The 26,709-nt window shown below is 38.5% G+C and overlaps 2 protein-coding genes and 1 long non-coding RNA gene across 3 annotated transcripts; 2 read left to right on the forward strand and 1 right to left on the reverse strand.

Moving 5' to 3' along the window:
* Window positions 1-1,141: 1,141 nt before the first annotated feature.
* LOC131330544 (probable galacturonosyltransferase 10) lies at window positions 1,142-14,396 on the reverse strand. Its single transcript, XM_058364165.1, has 2 exons — window positions 13,934-14,396; window positions 1,142-3,039 (listed from the first exon to the last, which is right to left on the reverse strand). The coding sequence occupies exons 1-2, from the start codon at window positions 14,081-14,083 to the stop codon at window positions 1,588-1,590; spliced, it is 1,602 nt and encodes a 533-aa protein (XP_058220148.1). The 5' UTR covers window positions 14,084-14,396; the 3' UTR covers window positions 1,142-1,587.
* On the forward strand, window positions 5,293-8,035 carry LOC131330545 (uncharacterized). The gene is made up of 2 exons (XR_009201138.1): window positions 5,293-7,612; window positions 7,643-8,035. It is a non-coding gene; the product is annotated as an uncharacterized LOC131330545 (long non-coding RNA).
* An 8,785-nt stretch (window positions 14,397-23,181) lies between the features above and the next one.
* Window positions 23,182-25,759, forward strand: LOC131330547 (F-box/LRR-repeat protein At3g03360-like). The gene is made up of 3 exons (XM_058364169.1): window positions 23,182-24,273; window positions 24,993-25,172; window positions 25,268-25,759. The coding sequence occupies exons 1-3, from the start codon at window positions 23,386-23,388 to the stop codon at window positions 25,583-25,585; spliced, it is 1,386 nt and encodes a 461-aa protein (XP_058220152.1). The 5' UTR covers window positions 23,182-23,385; the 3' UTR covers window positions 25,586-25,759.
* The last annotated feature ends 950 nt before the right edge of the window (window positions 25,760-26,709 follow it).

A 26,709-nucleotide genomic window follows, 5' to 3' on the forward strand; every position in this document is an offset into this window, starting at 1 on the left:
TGCATGTAAATATGTTATATGGAGAGATAATCGTAGCAAGAAGACTTTGTTGACCTACGATAGTCGAAGCAAAAAACAAAAAAACAAATTGTTTATAACATTTTCTACTATTTTTTGGTAAACTGAAGATATATTAAAACGAAACTAAGAAGAATAAGTCCTGGGGTATTTAACTCCTACAGCATCATCGCTAATCTAATTCAACATAAAAGTAGAGGGTTCGGCTAACATAATCCCTACAGCATCATCGATCGTTCCGTTTTTTGTTTTTGTTTTTTTCCATTTTCTACTTTGAACACATTTTATCTTTTACTTTTGTGATGTTCTTTAGTCCTTATGATTTTGATACATATTTTGTTAAATAATCTCACGTGAATTTAATGAGTTCTTGCTGCTGCTTCTTTTCTTTTCTTTTCTTTTTTTGCTTGGCAAAAAAAAAAGAGTTATTGTTACCAATTGTTAATCTGAACTCTATTTTAATAAATTGGTCTTTTCGTGTTATTTGGATATTGTCATTTAATTTTTTTTAGTTCGTACAGTTAAACAACATTGATATTAAAAAGAATATTACTACATCAAACCAAAACGATGCACGGTTAATATAATTGTTATCAACTAAATCTAATATGTTTATAAACCTAATATGTTTATAATTGTAAAAACCTATGATGATTGCTAATGCTAAAACTGTCTTTATTAATGTCAAAACTGTAGTGCATAAAAAACTTGTACCATGTGCAAGCTGTTATACCCTACACTTTTGGCTGCAAGGCTCTTATACGCTACACTTTTGGCATTAACAAAAATGATTTTGATATTATCATTTCCGTAATGTATATATTAAAGTTATTTTCTCACACTAGTAATACCAGGTTCCAGGATTGCTAATGACTGCCAGCTCTCACCATCACAAGTAAATTTAAAACCATAAATGCCGTTGCCAGGGATCGAAACCCGGGTCACGCGCAACTATACTAAACATATCAGAAACTACACCAGATGCTGGTAAATGTACAGCTCAACTTGATGACCACGACTAAAGAACTACTGCCAGGAACGGAAAACTCTGAATACAAGAGAGAGAGAGAGAGAGAGAGAGAGAGAGAGAGAGAGAGAGAGAGAGAGAGAGAGAGAGAGAACCTTAGACTACAACAGCCAACTGTAATACCAATTAAATACCCACATTACATCACATCAAGATCTTCACATGTAATGGATTTACATGTAATACGAGATGGAACCCACCAAGGTCCCATGCATTCAATGGTCCGAGGTGCAAAAAATCATGCTAATTAGATATCGCCAGAGGCTAGTTAGTTACATGATTAACGATGTCCAATCAACATAATATAGGAATTGCTAAGAACTAGTACAGAATGAACAAATTGGATCATCAAATGTGAGATTGTGGTGGATCCTTTTTTGTATGACATGAGGAATGATATGACAGGCTCTTAACTCTGTTACAGCCACGGACTAACCTTGCTTGATCTCCGAAAATTCTACAAGAAATCCCGAGTACAAATTTCCCTCCTTTGCTGCACCGGATAGGAATAGGTTGAGGACGAGATAGAATACCGTGCGATGTCAATGAACATTGCATTGTTGCAATAGAGGATGACCATAATCGATGTATTTGTCCCAAAGCGGCTTATACTTTTCCATTCCGATCTTCAACCATGGCTTTGAGTTCCCATTATAGTGAAGCACTGCTCCCTTCTCTATCAATTGTTGATCAACATTTGTATAGCCCAACCCCAATACATGCCACATGGGATCCAGGGGCTCGGTTAACCCATAGAAAGTCAACAGTCCAGGTGGCAGCGTACCGAGTTTCCACAGAGTGCGGTCAACGTTTTTCTCCTGCCAGTAGTGATAGATCCCAGTCACATTCCTCTTCCTCCACTCAACCAAGTCGAAGACATTCATCCCAAAAGCCCATCCGCACGCATCTGGGTCAAAATGTGCGCGAATAAGAGGGTGGGAATAATTCAAGTACTTGTGGTATCTATGAAATGTCTCCATGCAAGTTTCAACCGCCCCGTTAACGTTACCATTCAAATCTTTAGAGAATAAAGCTGACAAATCCTTCTGAACTACCACATCATCATCGAGAAATACCACCTTCTTCAGTGCAGGAAACACCTCTGGGATATAAAATCTCAGGTGATTAAGCATGGATAGATATTTAGGGTTTCGGAATTTAATTGGAGTCTTTCCGTTGTCGTTGTTGCCAGAGAAATAGTAGTTCTGAGTGTCTGAGTCCTGGAGCTGCTTAAGAACAGGAACATAAGAAGCATTTAACCAAGTAAAATCTTCAAACTTTTGGACATCCACAGTTACTCCATTGAAACTGTTTAAGGAGAACCAGGCCTTCATTGCAGCATAGTTCACTTCATCAGTCACAAGATGGAAGACAACCGTATCCGGGTTTTTGGAATTTAAAGAAGTCGAATTGACCACTACCGAAGTTGCAAGAATGTTGTCAGAGAAGACACAGAAATGATAAAGATTGTTATCGCTCAGTTTCGCGGCTATTTGCTTTTTCTCTTTAAGTTCCTGCTGTATATTTGAGTTCCTGAACCATTCGGTAGTTAAGCTAATACCAAGGCAGTATAAACTCTTGGGGATTTCCTCAGCAGCTATTTGTCCATACTTTGAACTCTTCTCGCTTACAGAGTTCATCTGTTCTTCAAGACCCTGGATTCTGGCTTTAAGTCTCATGATCATGGTTGAGCTGTCATAATGGAGTTGCTGGGCTTGGAAAAGAAGAAGTGCCATGTCACGGATTGCTGTTTCTGCTTCTGTGGTTGTCAAAGGAGTACGCCTCAGTGCAGCATTTGAAAGAAGGATTTGTGAGTTACGGATCTGGGCGCTTAATTCCCAAGCAAATTGGAGGTTGTTGCTTTCCTTTGCAATCACAACGAATGCCTTCGCAAGAGATATTTGTTCACCGAGTTGCCTTGCAACTGAGTCCGGGCTTAACATTTCTTCTGTAACATTAAGACCTTCCCTAATTCTGTCATGCCTGTAAGATCTCTGTGGAAAACAATACTATTACCAAATTAAGAATTTGCGCATAATAGGTTAATAGTTAATACGTAGAAAAGCAAAGAACACAAGGTTATTTATATTTTATTTGTATGATGACTGCAAAATAGAAAAGTTGACAAGCAGAAAACATGAGATAGGAATCTAAGAACATCCCCAATCCTGAACAATCATTTCATGCCACTACAGGACAGCAGAAGTCCCGAGGTAATCTTATCCCAAACACTGCTACATCAATATGTCTATTTTGACCATGTATTACATTTGACCTATTAGACAACTCATTCCACCAGCGTTTATAGTCACACAAAAACCAAACCAAAACAATGACATTCAATGTAACCAACCAACTACGCAATTCTACCCATCCGCTTAACACTTTTAACTTCAGCAGTCACCCTATTCCTATTTTACTTGTTTTAGTTATTCATCTGTCATTGATTCATCAAGAACCTTGTCTAACCTTACTAACACCATATGATTCTGCAAATGAACATCTCCCCAGCATTACAATGACGCAAGATGAGCAAAATGATAAAGAGATCCACAATATAAGGTTAACAAAGAGGAAAGATGAGAAAGAAAGAGCATTTTCAGGCAATGAGCTTGCTAATTTAGCATCAAAACTGGTCAATGCGTGGTACCAAGCATAGTAAACACAGTTCAGGATGGGCTATCATTCTCTTGGTACATCATACATGCATAATCATAACCTGAATAAAATTCTTCTGGAATGCTAACAGATCAAAATAGCACAATCTCTTCACCAGTGTCGGGATAAAGTCCCAGGAAATGCGTTCTTGAAGATGAGAAGCCAAGAAGAGCTGTCAATCACCAGATCCAGATGGATCAAACATACTAGCAACTCCACCATACAAACAAGTAGCTATAACCAAACTAAAGAGTCTGCATTGAGTCGTTATTAAAGATTGTTAAACATCCAACTCAAAACCAATTGGTAATGAATGGAGAGGCCGCTCAGGCTCATATAGTAGTTTTGGAGGAGATAATTAACCGATGTGAGACAATTTCCAACACTCCCCCTCACGAGCAACCCCCGACTCGCACGTGGAGATGTCAACAAAGAGGATCTGGAACACACGGATCACAACAAAACAAAGTGCAGCTATGGCACAAACAAAGGGAAAAAGCCCACAAAAACCTAATTCTGATACCACATTGAAGCATCCAACTCAAAACCAATGAATGGAGAGGCCGCCGAGATAATTAACCGATGTGGGACAATTTTCAACAAATTTGTCACCATTTTTCCCTATGTTTGTGCCATAATTGCACTTTGTTTCGTTGTGATTTGTGTGTTCCAGATCTTTTGTTGACCTCTTCACGTGCGAGTCGGATCACTGCAGTCACATCTCTACCGCTGCTTTTCCCGATCTGGTATCGGATTGGGGTGGGTGCAGCCACCCACTCATAGGCCCTTGCTAGGGCGTGCAAATTTAGCGGACCAGTCATGACAAGGGTTTTGTTGTGGTAGGGGAATTGACGGCAGGTTTCCTTGATAAAAGATAGTTCCTCTTCGTCATTGTGGCGTAAAAATGGAATTATATCATCGAGGAGCTGCCTATCAATCTGGGCTTGGTGAAGTCGTTGCACAATATGTTCTGGGCTGCCCCCTTCCTCAATAACTGTGTTCATGTCCACCACCAAACTATCGATTATTCCATCTAAACCCTCTCTTCTTTCCTTAGCCTCAAGATACAGGCTCCTGATGCTATGGTACTCAGTAACCCTATGTGAAATTTTAGTCCAGGTGGCCATGGATGGATAAACCCTAAGATTTGTGCGTATTCGTTAACTAGAGAGAGACGCGAGTCTATCGAGAGAGAGACGCGAGGCTAGATTTGTGGGAGAATTTCAGAAATGGCAACCCTAGAAAACGGATTGGGATCCTCTCCCGCCACATGTCACATTTTTTATGAATGGGGGATACCAAGTGGTTGGTATACCCGGTATACAAAAAAGTTTCTCTTGGCGGGAGAAGATCTCAATCCATTTCTAGGGTTGCCATTTCTGAAATTCTCCCACAAATCCAAACTCGCATCTTCTCTATCTAGTTAACGAGAATACACACAGATCTTAGGGTTTATCCATCCATGGCCACCTGGACTAAAATTTCACATAGGGTTGTTGAGTACCATAGCATCAAGAGCCAGTATCTTGAGGAGGCTAAGGAAAGAAAAGAGGGTTTGGATGGAATAATACATGGTCTAGTAGTGGACATGAACACAGTTATTGAGGAAAGGGGCAACCCAAAACATATTGTGCAACAACTTCACCAAGCCCAGATTGATAGGCAGCTCCTCGATGATACAATCCCGTTTTTACGCCACAATGACAAAGAGGAACTACCGTTGATCAGGAAACCGTCCGTCAATTCCCCTACCACAACAAAACCCTCGTCATGACTGGTCCGCTAAATGTGCACGCCCTAGCAAGGGCCTATGAGTGGGTGGTTGCACCCACCCCGATCCAGTATCGAATCGGGAAAAGCAGTGGTAGAGATGTGGCCACAGTGATCCGACTCACGCGTGGAGAGGTCAACAAAGGATCCGGAACACACGGATCATAACGAAACAAAGTGCAACTATGGCACGAACAAAGGGAAAAAACCTACGAAAACCTGGCTCTGATACCATGTTAAAGCATCAACTCAAAACCAATTGGCCATGAATGGAGAGGCTGCCCAGGCTCATATACTAGTTTTAGAGGAGATAATTAACCGATGTAGGACAATGTTCAACAAAGATCATTTCCTCGCAAATAGTAGAGGTAGCTCGGTAGGTTTTGGAACAAGAATTCAATGATATGATTAGGGTACAGAGGAGATAAAATCGCTGTAGAACTATAGAGTTATAGGACCCGAAAAAGGCAAGCAAAACTAGGCTTCCCCAAATGGCTCAAGCACACACATACTGAAAAGGCAACATATTTTTTTCCTAAGAGAGTGGACGTAATCAATATTTATCATGTACTGAGTTTAGTTTAAGCCAATTAGCATTTTTCCCTTAACGTCGCATTACTTCATTAAGATCCCAGATACAGACTTCTTAGAACATCGAGAAATAGTTCAAGTATCATATGATGGCACCAACTGGTCGATGAGACCTCTGTTACGGAATCCATTTAAACCTGGAGACATGGATTGATGCCACATAGGTTGGCTTCACATCAGTGAATATGAAGTCAAGTAGAATGACACATGGGCGGAGTTCAAACCGGCACTGCATATAAGACGTCCACACTCAGTGTGGGCTGTCCTACTGAACTTGACACCCGTCCATATAGTAAGGCACCATAAGCATTCCTGACCATGTTTGGCCGAAGAGACAATCCGATAAGGGAATTAAAAGCCAGAGCAACAAGAATGCACTCATGGGATGAAGATCCCCGTTCATACGAGTGGCTGTCTTGGCTGCAAAGATTCCTAGCTAACGAAACCACCTTGTGTGCCTCCCTAACAGACTATATACCTCCCCACATAGAAAGCCCAAATTTTAACAGGTGTTGCTTCTAAAAGCGTACATAGTACACACATTACCTAGCCATTAGCTCACCACTTCATAATATATCATGATTTTTCACCCCAATCACCATGAAAGTTCAAACCATGTCCATGAAAGCAAAATACAGAAAAGTCATTTATTAATGCTCTAGTGTTTTTATAGCCATCCCATTGATAAAAGATGGATGGTTTGTGAACTTTAGCAGGCTTCAATTGCACCATATGCCAGATATTGACTAACCCTTATCAGATTTTCCAACTTCTACCCAAGGATATCCAACACATGCAGTATTTAGCTACCCAAGGACATCATCATCATTATATAAAGAGAGGAGTGAGCTCTCTATCAAAGCTCCAGGCTTATCTGGTATTGGCAGATGATGTCTCAGTATGTGGACAAAGTAGGTTATTGGAGCGCAAGGCACTTGATGGTCTCAAGCATAGTTGTCAAATCGTGAATCCAATCGAGAATCGAAATCGCACTGCTTTGACCGATTCTCTCTTTCCATCGTTTTGTCTGATTTCAAATCTCAATTTCATCAATTCTGAATCGATGTCCTCGTTTTATTGAGTATGAGAGAAGGTGCCCCCCTCGATCTGTTGAGGGCGGCTTTTTGGGAAAAAAGTCAAGGCTTTTCCATTTGAAGAATGAATGGAAAGGTTGATGAGATGGAGGAAAGCGATGTGGAGGAAAAAGATAGGATCGAAGAAGTTGCCCTATAGTTGCGTTGCGGCCGTTCACGTCAGGTTGTTGATGTAGTTGCTTGGTCATTCTTTGAATCATGAATCGAATCAAATTATGAATTGCTCCGATTCGGTCATGATTTTTATAATGCATAGAAACCTATGCTTATTGATTAGGGTAACAACAATATATACTACAAATGAAATATTTTGGCCTAAATCAATAAAAACCTTCTTCTAAATGATGATTTGATATTAACGTGGAGTATTAGGTAAGCTGCTTCTATTGCAACTACCAAGAGATGATGATTCGTAAATCCTACTTATGGTTCTTTTTGTACAAAAGAGTTATAAGTACAAAATAAACCCTTAGAATGTCTATAGGGTTGTTATATTCCCTTTATCTTCCTCATTTTCGATTCACTCTCGTAATAAATCTCCCTTTCTTATTATCTATCCATATAACATAGACAAAAGATGACATATAATAATATTAAAGACCTTAACATAGACCGATTCACTTATGATTCGCAGCTATTTCCAATTCAGGCGGCCTATTCATATCTATTACCCACCGAATCGTACGATACGAATTGTGAATCGTACGATTCTGACAACTATTCCTAGCCTTGATGTGAGCCTCGAGACGAGACGAGACGAGACTTAGCCTTTGAAAGCATTCGTTAGGGCCCAACCACACAAAGTTCATAACCTCAAGAAAGGGAAAAGACTTGCTCTTCTATTTACCCACTGCAAGATTTTCCAACCAGACAATGCTTGCTGTCCGAACCAATGAGTAAGAAAATATTTCCTTTCTGTCTCTTGGTTTGCTTTCGTCTCTAGAGATCAATGGGAAGCTTTGATGCGGTCCAGAAAAGGTGGCCAACGGTATTTCGGTAATTTAACCATTATCCGGTTTTTAAGGGTTAGGATTGGCCATAGATCTACTTGGGATATTGCCTAGACATGGGCTGGATTCTTAGGAGTGTCTTTTGGGTTTTAGTCAAGTCAAAATGTCTATTTAATTTTCTAGTCAAAGTCTTTAGAGTTAATTAGTTGATCAAAGAGTCATTAAGTTTTTCCATGTCATTAATGTAGTCAAAGAGTCTATGTTCAATGTGTCTTTGGAAGTCTAAAGTTAGTTGAAGGTTATTTATGTTAGGAAGTTCTAGAGTCAAGTTGAAATGGTTAATAAATAAGATTGTAAGCTTTATTGCAAATCATGATTGATTGAATGAAAATTTAGCTTTAAGCTTTTATGATTGTGTGATGCAATCTCATTCTTTGGTGTGATGCTAAAGAGGCCTTAGGTGTGATGCCTTTGGTAACCTAGGTGTGAGGCCTAGATCTATCCTTCTCTTACTCTTCCCTCCTTAAAATACTGTTCACGTCTACTATTCACAGTCCTAAAAACAGCCCCTTTCCCTCGTCTTCGGTCATACTTAGCCCTATTCCAATCTGTCCTGCATCAATTTTGGTATCAGAGCAAGTGTAGTATCATGTCTACACGATCCGGAAGGCCGTTTAGAGGAAGATTAACTGATTTCCAGCGTGATGAGATTCTGTTAAAACTTGTGGAGCAATTGGATAATAATAATCTGCGCATCAGCACTTTGGAAGGCCAAAGAACTCAACCTAATGATGGTGAACAAGGAGGCGAACAAGGCGAAAACTCCGGGAATAACAATCCTAATGAAAATGGTGAGAACCAAGGTGAGCGCACAGAAGAACAGCGTGCAGATTCCCTTCGAAGTCAGCAATTTAGGGCTGGCCAAGGTCAAGGAATGCGACAAAATTCCATGTCTGAATGGACCCATGATTTGTTACAGAGGAACCAACATGAGACCTATGATACAGCCGGAGATATCACTAAGAAGATTAAAATGGAGGTTCCAGATTTTGAAGGTAAGGTCAATCCTACTTTGTTTCATGATTGGCTTGCTTCTATTGAGGAGTACTTTGACTGGTATGATATGGCTGACGATCGGCGAGTGAGATTTGCTAAGATGAAGCTTGTGGGATTAGCAAAAATCTGGTGGATGGGTGTTGAAGGTGATATTCGAAGGTTGGGGCAACCACCGATTGGTACTTGGCAAGAGATGAAGGCTAAGTTGAGGGAAAAGTACATGCCATCAAATTACCATGAGAAGTTGTGTGAACAACTCATCGAGTTAAAGCAAAACAACATGTCAGTGGCTGAATATATGCAGAAATTTGATGAGCTGAAGATGAGGAGTCAAGTGACAGAAGATTCAAGTCAAACTCTTGCCCAATTCAAGGCTGGTTTGAGGCCAGACATAAGGAGGGAACTGCTTTGCCAACCCTTGTACAGTCTCGAACATGCCTTCCAGGTTGCTTTGGATATGGAGGAGTATTTGAAATACCCAATTCCTAAAAAGTTTGGGTCTCAAGTTGGGGAAACTGCAGCTAAAGGTACAATGATGCAAGTCGTTTCCAGCCTAGTGTTTCTAAGCAAACTTCAGCCAATACGGCTGATCCAAAAGGCAAGAATCACGCAGCTAACAAAGGGGGAGGAAAGGACAACAGATGCTTTAAATGTGGTGAAACTGGTCATATGGCCTATCAATGCCCGAAGAGGAACTTACTCATGGGAATGGAACAAGAAGCAGAATTTGACCAACAACATAATGACGACAATGATGATTCTTTTGATGTTGGGGTTCTAAATACAGATGACTTAGAAGAAGAGGAGGTGGACAATTCATTGATCTCTGTTGTTAGACGTATCCTTACAGCGCCTAAAGTTGAAAAGGAAGACTGGAAGCGTACTTCTATTTTTCAGATGCTGGTTCGCTGTGGAAACCAAGCCCGAAAGCTTATTATTGATGGTGGAAGTTGCATGAATGTTGTATCCGCAGCCACAGTAGAGCGTCTTAAGCTTCCTGTTCAACCACATCCTCATCCATATAAGGTAGCTTGGATCGACAACACTTCCATTCCGGTAACTCAGCACTGCCTAGTTTCCTTCGCTTATGGTTCTTATAGTGATTCTATCTGGTGTGACGTAATTCCCATGAATATCACACATATCCTTCTTGGGAGACCATGGCTTTATGATAGAGATGTGCAACATTGTGGGAAAGAGAACACATATGCTTTCTCATTCAAAAACAAGGAGATTGTTCTGAAGCCAATGAATACAACTGAAATGGAAAAATACAAGGAAAAGAAGCCAAAGGATGTTGCTGAAAATAAGCCTATCACCAAGAAGTGTTTTCAAGCCGAGAGTATGGAACTGGGAGTTATATATGCCGTGGGGGTAAAAGAAGTATCAGAATCAGCTGCTGCATCAGCCACTGTATTACCATCAGAAGTGGCTGAGTTGCTGTCCCATTTTTCTAATGTTGCACCTAAAGAGCTCCCAAATGAATTACCTCCCATGCACAATGTCCAGCATGCAATAGATCCCATTCCAAGTTCGCAATTGACTAATCTTCCGATAATTCATTTCCGTCCCGACTCCAATGTCACGCCAATGGGATCATCTATTGAGTTTTCGCATATGAATTGCAAACAAGCAACACCAAATATTTCTCCTCGAGAGGATGAAGTGGAGAAAGTGATGGAGCTGGTTGCTGGAGAAATGAAGGAAATAATTGCTGGCCCAGAAACTGATACGCCTTTACAGATGTGTAAGTTGCTGCCAGAATCCTCTAGTACAGTGCCAAAAGAGTTTCCCGTTGAGCTTCAATTGGTTAATCAGGTGAATTCAAGCAACCAAGGGAAGTCGAAAGGTGCACCAGCCGTTGATGTAATTAAAAAAGAGTTCAATGTCAAATTACACGAAAGTAATGTCACCACAAGAGAGGTGGGGCCAACCATTGACTTTGTCATTCCTGACAAGTTCAAGGATCCACATGTGGAGTCAAAAGCGTCATTGTCTTCCTTTTTGTTTGAAACGAAAAAGGGTTGGCCTCAACTTCAAGCTTTTCATACCAAGATGCGGTTGCAAATATGGAGGAGTTCATGGAGTCTTATACTCCAATACTTTAAAACTCGAGGACGAGTTTTCTCTAACCAGGGGAGAATGATGCGGTCCAGAAAAGGTGGCCAACGGTATTTCGGTAATTTAACCATTATCCGGTTTTTAAGGGTTAGGATTGGCCATAGATCTACTTGGGATATTGCCTAGACATGGGCTGGATTCTTAGGAGTGTCTTTTGGGTTTTAGTCAAGTCAAAATGTCTATTTAATTTTCTAGTCAAAGTCTTTAGAGTTAATTAGTTGATCAAAGAGTCATTAAGTTTTTCCATGTCATTAATGTAGTCAAAGAGTCTATGTTCAATGTGTCTTTGGAAGTCTAAAGTTAGTTGAAGGTTATTTATGTTAGGAAGTTCTAGAGTCAAGTTGAAATGGTTATAAATAAGATTGTAAGCCTTATGGCAAATCATGATTGATTGAATGAAAATTTAGCTTTAAGCTTTTATGATTGTGTGATGCAATCTCATTCTTTGGTGTGATGCTAAAGAGGCCTTAGGTGTGATGCCTTTGGTAACCTAGGTGTGAGGCCTAGATCTATCCTTCTCTTACTCTTCCCTCCTTAAAATACTGTTCACGTCTACTATTCACAGTCCTAAAAACAGCCCCTTTCCCTCGTCTTCGGTCATACTTAGCCCTATTCCAATCTGTCCTGCATCAAGCTTACTGAAACTTCTCCTTTAACTACCGGTTCTAATCAACCAATCATGGTAATACTCGTTTGAGAAGAAAAGAGATACGTATGACAACAAATATCCTCTTCAAGAACTTGCACTGCACATCAACCACTCTCTAAAGTGTGCATTCATTTTAAGGAAATTAAAATGTACAAGACTGCAACAAACTCTAAGGTTACTTTATCGTACTAACTCAAACCATTCTTGAGATCCATGTCAATGTACCTATACTCAAACAAAGCCAGCTTCAGCAAAAAGCTCATGTCCTCCCAAGGGTTTTTCATTATCCTACTATAGCTTCTGAATAATTTCTGCGTAAACTGCTTCCACCTGGATCATCTCTCCTCCCAGCCATGCATATTGAACATACGGACAATGTCCTAATCTTTTCCCAATAATTAGCACATTCTTTGCATCATGTAAACACCTACCATCTTGTTTTTTAGTATTCCACAACCTGTCAGATCTCCAACATCACTGTGTCTTTAATCCCCCCCCCCCAAAAAAAAAACGACAAAACTTCTTTGAGTTAGTGCAATGAGCAATGTTAGACTCCCTTTGTCCCACAACTTAGTCCCTCTTTGAGAATCCAATTATGTATGTAGACATTCACTATTCTTCAAAGAGTACAAGTTTTCAAAATGGCCCTTTGTTTCCAAAATAAGGTGCTGTTACTCCACTTCAAAAGAACAAGGGCAACAGAGGAGATTGATCACCAAATTCCCTATGAGTTATTGAAATGAAATGTATTATAGGACATCCAAACATGGATTAGTGTAACAAATTACAGGACGGAGGGAGCATATCTAGGTTTTAATAACCATCATTTCATATCCTGGGAACATGTCAATATATCTCCTTAGCTATTTCCTTTATGTTTATTTGCAAACAACGAACCATTCATGAGTATTAAGATAGATGGTACCATTTGCAGGAACATGTCAAGAAATTATGAATAGTAAGTTAATGTGTGATGGAAACCATCACACGCATCTAAAGAAGCTACATTGCGTGAATCATGAACTGATATAAACCAGATCGGAAACTGTCGGATCAGATTACAACAGTCAACATGCATATCTGAACTTCTAAAGATGTCTAGCACGAGAGATTTTATAGACTAGCCCAACAACTAAAACTCATCTATAAAGAAGATAAAATGACAAATAGCCAGTCGTCAAATTAGTAACTAGCTAACCTAGTAGTACCAGCAAGTACTTTCGGTGTACAGGCAACAAATCCAACAAAACTGACCTATAAACCAGTATTCACTACCTTTACACGGCGTCGGTATATGGTATACTCTAAGCCTATGTTTTGGATGCCCGTAACTTTGGATGGAATGGAATCAGATTACTTAGAATCTAATATCTAAAGGCTACCACATTAATATGTCATCCAATAAACATTATATCATAAATGAAGTAGGCTTCAACATGGCTTTTCCAGTCAATCACGGGGCGAGTGACAATCATATTACTAGTTATATTGGTGATGTGGTTCGACGTCATTGCACATGCAGGAATCACAGAACTTTGGATCACGTTTGACATTTCCATTCTCTCTCAATATTTCTACCATCCTTACTTAGCCTACACCTAATCTATACGATATAGTATTAAACGGTTGTTTCCGCCAGAAACCCTTGAGTGTGACTAGTGGCCTAACCTAACAGTTGAAAATACACTTGAACTTTTATAAAATCCAATTTTGCCCAACAATTAGATAACTTAGGGATCAATCAAATCTTTTTACCTTTCTATCTCGATGTACATATATCCGGTAACAACATATATCCTTGAAATCTTTCTTTTTTTCATTATTTTTAATTGTTTGGCGAGGGCTCATGCTAGTTTTGATTGAATGGAGGGTGACAAACATATTTTCATTTCCTGCATTTTTTATTTTTTTTTTGATAAGCAATTTCCTGCATTTTCTCGGCAACCAAACAGAGTGCAAAAATTGAACTGGAAAGAAACAAGAAGAAACAGATAATTACCTTGATCAACGCCGATCCCGATTCCGGCAGGCTCTCTCTGCTCAATAGGACAATGAGCAACAAAACCGCCAGTCCACAAAGCGTCAACCAAAACACGTTCGAGAACCTCCGCCGCACTGGCCGCCGAAAATCCGATGGTCTCCGCCTCATTTTCCTTCAAATCAACATTCCAATCTCGCACCACCTACAGTTCAAGTTTTTTTTTTTTTTAAATTTTGGATGGCTTGAATTGAACGACTAGGGTTTTGAAGAGTAAGCTGTGTGGTAGCAGTGTCAAGTTGTCAACTGCAAGTTTGTGTCATTGTGTGTGTCTGTGAGTGAGAGAGAGATATCTAGCGGCTTGTTTCAACACTATGGTTAGACCGGCCGACAGTTTTAGTGGAGCAGGATACGAGCGGTCTGGGTCTCCGGTCAAACCGCGGAGCGAACACGGAGAAGGGAAGACCTTGGGGACTGTTTGGCAGTTCCATTTATTTGTTTCCAAAATTTTCAGGTGTCATAGAGTATTCAGTAATTCAGTTGTCATATCGTATTCAATAATTCAGTTCTTCATGCTGCGTTCTTGTAAATTTATTTATCTAAAACTTATGTCAATATAATTGTTTGTTAATACTTTCTTTCGTCTCTAGTGAATTTTTTTTTGTTTTTGGTCATAATTTTTACTTTTTAGACTCTTCTCGTCGGGACAAATGTTTAATTAAAAAATAATAATGCAAGTCCAACAAAAATTCAAATAAATGTGAATAAAATACACAAAACAACGGAAAAATTTAAGTTTGGCAGTTCCCTCTATGAGAAAATCTTTTTCACGGCTCCACCGAGAATAGTCGTTTACGATGCTAATTGCGGCCGTTTAAAAGTGCTTTGAACGGTCTGAATGTTAATGAAACTTTTTCGAAGAAAAGTGAAACTCTTTTCCAAAAAAAGTTTCATTTAAATCCAGACCGTCCATAGCCGAAACGTACGGCCAAGATCGCGCAAAGCCGTAAATAAGTTTCTCTCTCCCTTTATTTGTTTCCAAAATTTTCAGATGTCATATCGTATTCAATAATAATAATTACAGTAAGTTCTTTATTAGTACTCCTAAATAAATTAATGACATGTTCTGTTTGTCAAATGACCAATTGCCGGCACAATATGTTGCACTAGTTAAGATCTCGGAAATTTTATTTTTATGAAAATACGTTGCGTGCGAGTGCAGAATGTATTTTTTATTAATCAATCATCCGTGTAAATCGTTTTGGTATAATTAATTAATGAAAAAATTAACAAGTCGAATTTCCATTCGAACTTTTGCGTGGATTTTTATGCTAACTAACTACTCTTTCAAAATACTATTGAATATCTAGTTGTGCATAATCATAGTTTGACTTCTATATTTGAGTAAAATTGGAGAAGGATATTATATCTTTCATTGAGCATGGTACAAACGTGGCTTTAAAATCCTCAACGACAACTTTTTTTACCAACAAGATTAACCCAGTTATATTAATACGAAAATAAAATACAACAAAAACGACGAAACAAATTACAAAAAAATAAATAAAGAAAAGCCGTGTAAAGCTAGACGTCGGAGCCGGATCCATCAGTCACACTCGTGAACGTGGATGGAGTGGCCAAACAAGACCCGCACCAACCTAGAACTCCAACCAACTTGAGCTAGACTCGCAACCAACTTGAGCTTATTCTCGCCCCCAGCTGAAGGATCATTCCTGATGGACAATTGATTCAATTACTGTCAGTTACCGCTCTCAAATCTCTTCTAACGAAAATTGCCCTATCAATTCTATATGAAAAATATACACTAGTCTCATGAACCCATGGAAGTATGTAGACTTGATTTTGTTCCTTATATATTTACAAAGGAAACATAGAAAAATTTAATTAAGAAAGTAGCTACCCATAAGATTTGAAATAGAGATTAAATTGTACACGGAGGGTCCGTGTACAATTCAAATTCCTCCTAACCAATAAAAACAAGACATCTCAGTCAAAAGGGGGGCAACCCACCTTTATCCAATCCAAATTCCTCCCAACCAATAAAAACAAGACATCTCAGCCAAAAGTGGGGGCAACCCACCTTTATCTTAACCCTCCAACTAAACTATGGTTAGACATTAGTTACTATGGAAACCAATAGACAACATAGAGGGAAAAGGGGATCAATACCCAAAGCAAATTGCTTTACTCCACCCCCCACCAAATACCTCAACCCATTTTTTCTTATTTCTTTATTTATTTAATAATTTTTATATCTTTTTTCTCTTTTATTTATTCAATATTATTTAAGTGTTCCGATTTTCAATTGGGTTGAATCGGTGCAAAAATCTTATTTTTTTTATCATTTTATCTTCAATAGTCATAATGAATTTTTGGCTTTAAGGCCTTTCAACAAGAACTCTAAGGCTTCTTATTTAGTTTCAGGTCTCTCTTAGAGTGTTCATCGAAAGGTCTTAGAGCCAAAAATTAATTATGACCATTTAGGATGAAATGATTAAAAAAATAATATCTTCGCACCGATTCAGACGAACTGAAAATTGGAACATTTATTTTTTTACACCGTTCATATATTAAAAAATATAGTTAAAAAAATGAGTGTTTCAATTTTCAATCTGTTTGAACCAATGTAAAAATCCTATTTTTTAATCATTTTATATTAAATGGTCATAATAGATTTTTGACTCTAAGGCCTTTCAATAGGCATTATATTTAGTTTCAGGGCTCTCTTAGGATGCCTATTGAAAGCCCTTAAAATCAAAAATCTATTATGACCATCTAATATAAAATGGTTAGAAAAATATGATTTTTACATTGGTTCAAACAGATTGAAAATTGAAACACTTAATTGTTTAACTATATTTTTTAATATATAAACTGTGTAAAAAAAAGTATTCCAATTTTTAATTCATTTGAATCGGTGCAAAGATTTTATTTTTCTCATCATTTCATCATAAATGGTCGTAATGAATTTTTGGCTTTAAGGCCTTTCAATGAGCACCCTAAGAGAGACCTGAAACTAAATAAGGAGGCTTAGAGTTCTCATTAAAAGATCTTAGAGCCAAAAATTCACTATGACTATTGAAGATAAAAAAATAAAATCTTTGTACCGATTCAACCGGATTGAAAATCGAAACACTTGAATAATAATAAATAAGATATGTAGTAAAAATTATTAAGTAAATTAAAAAAATAAGAGAAAATGGGATTGGGGTATTTCTGGGTGCAGGTTGTCGGGGAAAAAGTAAATTTTTTGGGTATTGGTCCCCTTTTCCTGCTGTTTTGTATACTGGTTTGCATAGTGTGGGCACACGCTCCAAAATTTTCAATTTTGTTATTTTAAATCGGGTGCGGCCCTCTTTGAAAAGCACGGCGAAACGCTTCGATTCAGAGTCGCCACTCGGATTTTAGCTGTGAAAAAAAAAACACCCAAGGATCCGAACTCGAAAACGTTTGCTACGTTTGTTTGATTTTGAAAAGGCATAGACTGGACCGTCGTCACCTTCGATATCTGAGGTTCGGGAGCCAAGTTACGAGAGGGGAAGGGTTTTATGGCACCCCTATCGCCCAATCCGGAGATCGGTCTCTACTCGGGCATTTTATAAAACTTTTACATTTTTCTCTCATTGATCATTTTTTTAGCCAATTAAAGCAGGGGAACAGTTAATGGGGATTAAAACTGTGACAAGTTGCAGTTATATTACAAAAATGCTTATGGAGATGATTTGCTTCCAATAATGAATATAGATTGAGAACAAACATCGAGAGCATTTTGAAAATGTTGGAGTACGCTGTTTCTCGGGGAAGTGAGCAAACATCACACCAGTATGCACTGGCCAAGCCACCGCATGCTGATACAATCTGCGCACGCCACTAAATAACTGGCGTACTTCAACTATCTGGTCTCACAATCTTTGTTTGCAACCCTCTGAGCTCTGGAAAGGACCAGGACAAACCACACAATTCAATCCAAATTCAAATTCAAATTCCTCCCAACCAATAAAAACAAGACATCTCAACCAAAAGTGGGGGCAACCCACCTTTATCTTAACTCTCCAACTAAACTATGGTTAGACATTGGTTACTATGAAAACCAATATACAAAATAGAGGGAAGAGGGGATCAATGCCCAAAGCAAATTGCTTTAACACCCCCCCCCCCCCCCCCCCGAATACCTCAACCCCATTTTTTCTTATTTCTTTATTTATTTAATAATTTTTATATCTTTTTTCTCTTTTATTTATTTAATACTTCATCCGTTTCAAATTGAATGTCAATTTTTGATATCCGTGTCAATTTCAACTCTTTATATCTTTCAATATGGATCTTAAAATATATGCAATATGGATCTTGTTTGATAGTTTTCGATTAGTTCTATTGTACAAAGTTTTCAAACTCATGAAAAACATTATAGATTGAAAGATATAAGCGATGAAAAATGGCACGGGTTTTAAAAATTGTCATTCTTTTTGGAACAGATGGAGTATTATTTATGTGTTCCGATTTTCAATTGGGTTGAATCGGTGCAAAAATCTTATTTTTTTTTATCATAATGAATTTTTGGATTTAAGGCATTTCAACGAGAACTTTAAGGCTTCTTATTTAGTTTCAGATCTCTCTTAGGGTGTTCATCGAAAGGTTTTAGAGCCAAAAATTCATTACGACCATTTAGGATGAAATAATTAAAAAAATAATATCTTCGCACCAATTCAGACGAATTGAAAATTGGAGCATTTATTTTTTTTACACTGTTTATATATTAAAAAATATAGTTTAAAAAATGAGTGTTTTAATTTTCAATATGTTTGAACCAATGTAAAGATCCTATTTTTTTGATCATTTTATATTAAATGGTCATAATAGATTTTTGACTCTAAGACCTTTCAATAGGCATCATATTTAGTTTCAGAGCTCTCTTAGGATACCCATTGAAAGACCTTAGAACAAAAATCTATTATGACCATCTAATATAAAATGATTAGAAAAATATGATATTTACATTGGTTCAAACAGATTGAAAATTGAAACACTTAATTGTTTAACTATATTTTTTAATATGTAAACTGTATAAAAAAAGTATTCCAATTTTTAATTCGTTTGAATCGGTGCAAAGATCTTATTTTTCTCATCATTTCATCATAAAGGGTCGTAATGAATTTTTGACTTTAAGGCCTTTCAATGAGCACCCTAAGAGAAACCTGAAACTAAATAAAGAGACTTAGAGTTCTCATTAAAAAGTCTTAGAGCCAAAAATTCACTATGACTATTGAAGATAAAACGATAAAAAAATAAAATCTTTGTACCAATTCAACCGGATTGAAAATCGGAACACTTAAATAATAATAAATAAGATATGGAGTAAAAATTATTAGCCTGGACCTTACTGGTTAAGGCCAGGACTAGTATTGATTACTAGCCTGGACCTTACTGGTTCCCCTCAGGGGTCGAAAACAGAAAGCCACACAAAGGTGGTATATCTTTTTATGTTGAGGTTTGAAGGTGGTTTTGAGCTTTGAGGTTGAAGATGGAGGTTGGATGGTGACTGAATGACAATGGAGTGTATGAGAGTGGACTCCTCTTCTTTCTCTTTCAATGGAGGAGGAGAGATAGAGAGCAAGAGAGGAGAGAAAAGGGGTTGGACTCTTTAATGTTGTTAACCCCTTGCAAATGAATGCAAGGGGGTATTTATAGCACAAGAGTGGACTGAGAGAGAGCAGTCAGCTGGGGTTAAGGGTTGGTTAGGTTAGGGGGAGGAGTCTCCCATGCATTTAATGCATGGGACTAGGTGACGGGGTGTGTAAGAGAGAGAGGGGAACGTCCCTGCAGAATATAATCATCAGGGGGACTGTTCCCTGTACTGGGGCGGTTACAAAGTCTCGAGCACGTGACAGAAAAGTGGTGATTTGACTGGCTTTGACCAGCGTACGCCATGTTTTGACCTGTGTGCGCCAGTGATAATTGAGTCAACGGTCGATGACCGACACGTGGTAGTTCACTAGCGCACGCCAAGAGAACACTGGCGTAAGCAAGTAGGGTTTTGCTGGGGCCATCTGGCTCGAAGGGTTTGAGGATGGAATTCGAAAAGGTTTAAATGAGAAATGTCCAAAGTTCAAAGCTCAAGACCTGCCATCGACCTTGGAATGTTCTCGACCTTTAATCATCATTGGGGCATCAAAAGATCGTAAATAAGCTAATTTGGACAGTCCAAAATATTGTGTCTACACGTAGTAACCAATGTCCAACCATAGTTTAGTTGGAGGGTTAGGATAAAGGTGGGTTGCCCCACTTTTGACTGAGGTGTATTGTTCGTATTGGTTGTGAGGAATTTGGATTGTATACGGACCTCTCTTTGAAATAGATTCCTCTGTTTTTGTACGTATTCGAAAAATATAAAAGAACTTTATTTTAAAGCACTAATCGAGATTTTTTAATTGTTGCAAAAGAAGTCAAAAAGTTATACATTTATTTTTTCTTTAAACAACACAATTTTTATTGAGACAGAGAGAGTAATTACAAGTTGCATTATTGTTCCCCAAACTAATATTCACTTTTCCTCAAAATAATCAACCCAAAAGGAGTTTAACCCTTCTGTTTGAAGGTTGTGCGAGAGAAAGAAAAAGATGAAAAAGATTGTACCAGGAATAGAGAGTGGAGGTGATTTCCAGTTCGGAATTGCTTTGTCATGGAATTTTTTTGGGTGAGGATCCTCATTCCCTGGTTGAGGCGGGGAATAGAGAGGGTGGGGGTGATTTTCAGTTCGGATAATAACCGACAAGGAAGGAACGAGAACAAATATCAATTTCGGAATGGTCAAAATCTGTCCCCAATCTGTTTCCTTCCTAGCCATCCCTTGTCCCTGCTAATGGTACCGACCATTAGCCAACCGAAATTGTACCGACGGTCGCGCCGAACAGTCTGCGGTCACCGGACGGCCAATCTGACCCGTGCAAAAATTCTATATACACGAAAATATGGTGCTTGATCTAACCACTCTACACACATCGAATGTCGATGATTCCTTTGTAGGCCCCCTCGGTTTTTTTTTTTTTAGAGTTTGCGCACAACTCGGATCGGCCGTCCGGTAGCTCGAGACGGCCCGGCATGGCCATCAGTACAATTTCGGTGGGGGGTTTGGTCGGTACCATTAGACTTTCTGTTGGAGACTCGTGGAGTACTCAATAACAAAAAGTCTATTCACACATATTAGTTACACAAATATATTTTCGTGAAACCCACCTTGGATTTTAGTTGAACCAAAATGCTCATTTTTTTAAAATATTTTTTTAAAGGATCAATGAAAATTAACGGAATCAGATATTGGCGAGAGGTTTTTCATTCGTAAGGTGAATCAATTTATTTTGTCCTATGAATTTTAAGAAAAGCCCTTACACATATCCGATTATACTTATTTTTTACACGAACCCTTTTAAGAATATTTTCATAAAAAATGAACAGTTCAGATCATCTTTGTGAGATCCGAGGTGGGCCCAAAAAACCTCTAAATGCACGATGATCTGTGTAACTCCATCTCTGCATAGCACAGCTGAGTCCTGATTGAATTTATAGCAGGAACTCATAAACAATTCCATCGGATCACAGAAGCAGAAAGTCTGTTAACACAGACTTTTCAAACACATATCATGCATAGATTATTGTGTGAGGCCCGGTACGGATTTTACACAAATATTTTGAATCGTTCATTAAATGTAAAATATTTTTTTAAGGGTCTTCGTATAAAATCAGCTCAATTTGATATCTATAAATACTCAATCCAATCATTTAATTTTTATTATCCTAAAATCCGAATTAAAAGTGTAGATGAATCAATCGAGTCCCTATAAGTATGGAATTGAGCTGATTTTTCGCAAAGACACTCGAAAAAATATTTTTCATTTAATGCATGACTCGAATTATTTGTATGGAATCCCGTAGTGGGCCCCACACTGAAATCTATGCACATAAATCTGCGTGGATATCAAGCAAGATTAGGGAATTAGTTCTTTGTGATTTTTGATGCACGTCTCGGTGATGGAGGGTCTTCGCAGCTTAGCATTCAGCTACATTTAATGAACGGCTTTGATCGTATGTGTGGGATCCGAAATGGGTCCCACATGGTGATTTGTGCACTGACTAATTTGTGCACAGAATCTGTGTTGGTAGCACTATTGATAAAAACACTACCTTTGAGATTCTCTCATCACAAGTGGAGTGGAGTACAGTTGGTGCCTCTCTTGTACTCTCATGCACATGGGCAGAATTCGATTCTCGTAAGCCACGAGAATTACTGACACCCCCTCTCCCAAATATTAGTCTTTGATTAGAATTAACAAATGACAAAAAAAAAAAAGATCGCTCTTCAAATGAAAAAATAATCAGCTTTGGTAAAATCTACATTCACTCTCCACCAGTGTAGGAGTTAGAATTTGGTTACGGGGGTGACACTTTCCGGTGGTACGCAAAAACTGACACTTGAGTTATCAAAAAAACTTTTCGATGAGAGTTCACTAATAGTTGTTGCATTATATTCAAGGGAAAAAATGAAGAAAAATGACATCATAAAATCAGACTTTGTCTTGAGTTTTTTTTTTTTTTTTTTAGTTACAAAGAATAAAGGCTTAGTTCAAATATCTTATAGTCTTCAATGAAAGTCATTGAGAAATTATTTATATGAATCGAAGCGTTTATTTTTTTAATCTCAACTTTTTATTATTTTTATAAAAAAACTAAGTTATTTGAGTCCTATAAGTACCAAATTGACCTTCAATATCGTAAAAGATTCTTTTTTTTGTTTTTTTTTTATGGGAACCGAGGGGCACCCCACCCCCTTTTCACCTTTGCCCCCACTTATTGTTAATATTTTGAGGAGCACCGGTAAAAACTAAGCCAGTTTGAAGCCATAAGAGTAACATTTTTTGTGACGACCGATGTTAGTCTCAAAGACATTTGTGGCAAACTAACCATTTCTGGCATAGTATATTCGACTCGTATGTCATCTGCCACACTTTTCATTTGACTAAAGAGATTATTGTGCAGTAATTTATAAAGAACTATAGAAAAGATTATTCGAGAAGCAACTATGAAGTATCAATGACAATGTTGACCCTCTTTAAACTTTTAAAACATGCATGCATTACGACATCCAAATGTGTCTATATTGTGTTAATTTTGTCCCAGAATGTCCTAGCTTTTCCTTGTAAGTGTCACTCCCCCTCTTGGTAGCTCCGCCCACCCCTTCTTGATAGCCCCGCCCCTGCTCACCATTTCCGTGCATTTCATCGTTAAGTCTCTACTTTTGATTAAATGGGTTGCTAGATATCACTTTTTCACCTTGTGGGTTTTGTTGGGTTTCTACGCAAATTTGCTGGATTTTTTTTTACACTTTCTGCTTTGTGGTTTTTGCAGGGTTTCACTATTTTCCTGTATCAACAGCTTATTTTACACCCCATGAGAAGAAGATGAGTAATGGTGATGCCGGTACAAGCATTTGTAAGAGGCAAAAAGTTGCCCTAGATGATGAGCAAATTGATAGGATTAGCAGCTTGCCGGATGAACTACTGGCCCACATCCTCTCATTTTTACCAACAAAAGATGCTGTGAAGACTGTCCTGATTCGGAGATTTGGAAACCTCTGGACTTCCATTAACAACCTTGACTTTGATGTGTGCAGCGGCGGCTTCTCTTACGAAGACCGTCGAGTAAATGAAGAGAGGTTGATTAGTGATATTCTTACAGAGCTGAAATTAGTCTATTGTCTTGTGGAACCACGAGAGCACATTCGGTTGCGGTCACTCAAATTTTTGTCTCTTAAGGATGCGCTGATAAGTGACAAGACAATGATTGAAATAATATCTGGTTGTCCCGCACTCGAGAGTTTGTTCTTATACAGGTGCTACGGATTCCATAAGCTGGATTTCTCATCTTGTGTGGAACCACGAGAGCACATTCAGTTCCGGTCACTCAAATCTTTGTCTCTTAAGGATATGCTGATAAGTGACAAGACAATGATTGAATTGATATCTGGTTGTCCAGCGCTCGAGAGTTTGTTCTTATTCGAGTGCTACGGATTCCATAGGCTGGATTTCACATGTCGAAATCTAAAGAATGTGGTGATTGAGCTCAACTGGAAATGCAGTTCAAGGCTAGAAGTTTCTTGCCCATATGTGACGTCGCTAAATATCACAGGGATAGAGCGCACGGATCTGTATAATGTGTCATCTGTAGTTGATGCTGCTCTTGAGTTCGACAATGATTATTTTAATTGTGCTTGTGGTGAATATCGTGAGGTCAAATTGCTTTTTGAGCAGTTACATGATGCCGTTACACTGTTTACTCGATCTGTACTGGTATGGTTGTCTCTCCTTTGTGAAGTTTATGTTTATATGCTCTTGTTTTTCTTGAGGAACTCGGTGATTCTTTTCTTTTGAATTGTCTGTTTTGTGAAGTCAAAACAAAGTTAAAGCATTAACTGTGACATGACAGTTCTTTTCATATTGAGATTGTATCTTGGCCAATAGGAATCTTTGAACACCTGAATGCTATGGCATCTCTGTTCGTTGTTATATTGAAGCTTTTGAGCGTCTGCTTGTCAATATAGTACCGTAAGGTGCCTCACTTCATAACAAAAACTTAGAAGATTTTTAACTCTATGAAAAGCAAGAAAACTTAATTGATTGAAGACTGTAAATTCGTTGTAGGGGCATATTTGTTTGCCAGCACTACTCTCTATGTGGCTCGCCTTTGTCAACAGGGCTCATTTTTAAAGGAAGGGCGGGCCAAGTGCCTCTTATCGGCCCACGTGTCACCTCACTGGCCTCGCACATGGTGCACCTTTTTTGGAGATCACATGGATGATCCACATGGAGTTAGCATTCGTCGTCACCGAGTTGTAATCTTTTGTAGCCTAATTTATAGTTTGCTGTAAATGTTTGGTTGAGAGCCATCTTTAGATTTGATGTTCACTTGGTCACTCTTTGGAGCGCTGCGTTGGTTTAGACTATTTACTAACTACTAAGTTATGTAATTAATCAGCATTCTTTCATGTTATCATTTCCAATATTGTTAGGTTTTCACAATATGGGAGTTGACCAAAAGTTCTTGCCCATCAATGAATTGGAGGCGTTTAGTTCTTAAGACGATGCTGACCGAGTGGCACTTCCCTGGGATTGCTAGCTTACTGAGGAATTCCCCTGATCTGGAGATGCTTGATATACACATAATGCCTGGCACTAACCCCTTTTATCATGTAGGTTCACCCGCTCCATTCTTCGTTATTCTCACTTTGTGATTTTTCTCGTTTTGTGAATTGCATTTGACATAAATTGTTTGCTGGACTTTTAGCGCGATGACCAGTGGCTGATGCATTTTGAGATTGATGGAGAAAACTTCTGGGATTTTCAGCAGTCGTCGTTCTATTGTCTTAGGAGCCACCTCAAGACTATCAGAATACGCAGCTTCAAAATCGAGTCGTGTGCTGTTAAACTCGTGCATTTCCTGCTGAGAAAGGCCTGCGTTTTAGAAAAGCTAGTTATTGAAACTAACAGGAATTCATATCCTGACGAGGAAAACCTGTTCACGTCGGAGACATGGAAGGAATTTTCTGAAGATATCCGTTCTTCTCAAAGAGCGTCTCCCCAAGCTGTTATTTTGATCTTGTGAAAATTGCTATGGTTCACCAAAATGCCTATGCTGTGTTTGGTATTTATAGCTGTTTGTCATGTTTGCTGACAAGGAAAAACTGCTGTGTTTGCCCAGAGCCTCTCCACAAGCTGTTATTTTGTTCTGTGAAAAATGTTCTAGTTGACCAAAATGCCTGTATGTGGTTGGTATTTATAGCTGTTTCTCATTTTTGCTTTTTACTGTTACGGAAATAAGGTCCGAACCAAGAACACAAACACATAATATACGTGATTCCCCAAAATCGGGTACATCCACGGACAACGGAACAAATTCATATTCTGATATGGAGACAAGCTTTACAAGGGAGTTACTCTACACTCACTACACTCTCTCTATTCATATTCAAACCTCACTGATTCATATTCATATTCTCACGGTGGGGGAAAACCCCAAAGGGATTCCCACGTTTTTCCCTCCTCTCTTTTCTTTCTTTTTCCACTCTGGTCTCTCACTCAAGAGAGATGATTCTTACAGAAAACTAGTGCCTTCATTTATAGGCACAATTCAGTGCACTGTGCACAAGCATTAATGCAAACCCACGCCTGAGATTTTCCATGCCAGACAAAGCCATTACTCCATGGCTGCAGAAGAAGGACTAAATGACCACTTGTAGGCCACTTGCCTTCAATCATCAACGGAGGTGTGCTGGTGAACAGGGAAGTGCAGGCTTTGCACACAAAGTCTCTTCTGGTGTGCTAGCAACAGGAAGGTAGAGCCACCCAAAGTCAACATTTACGTGGGCTTTGCACTTTGATTCCCCTGTACCTTCCGTTATACTATATAGAGACTTGTGTTAATTGCCCTAATGAAGATGGTTTTCTAAGCTTCTATATTTTGACTTCCCAAAAAAAAGAGCTTCTCTATTATGTTAGTGATGGTGTTGAGTATTTATTGCCTTTTCCAAGGAGGGCTCATTGTTTGGCCTCTAGTTGATCTTTTATCCCAAAAATACACGGCTCATTTTTTCAGTACCCTGTACCACAGGATTATGTTTAGAGATTCATATAACTAGATATTATCACCAAATTATTCGGTTCAGATTGGCTTAAAATAGAGTGATTGACTCTTTGTATTTATTCAAAGCTATCGTCCTAGAATTGGGA

The sequence above is a fragment of the Rhododendron vialii genome, chromosome 6a, assembly GCF_030253575.1.
Source record: "Rhododendron vialii isolate Sample 1 chromosome 6a, ASM3025357v1".
Lineage (NCBI taxonomy): Eukaryota > Viridiplantae > Streptophyta > Magnoliopsida > Ericales > Ericaceae > Rhododendron > Rhododendron vialii.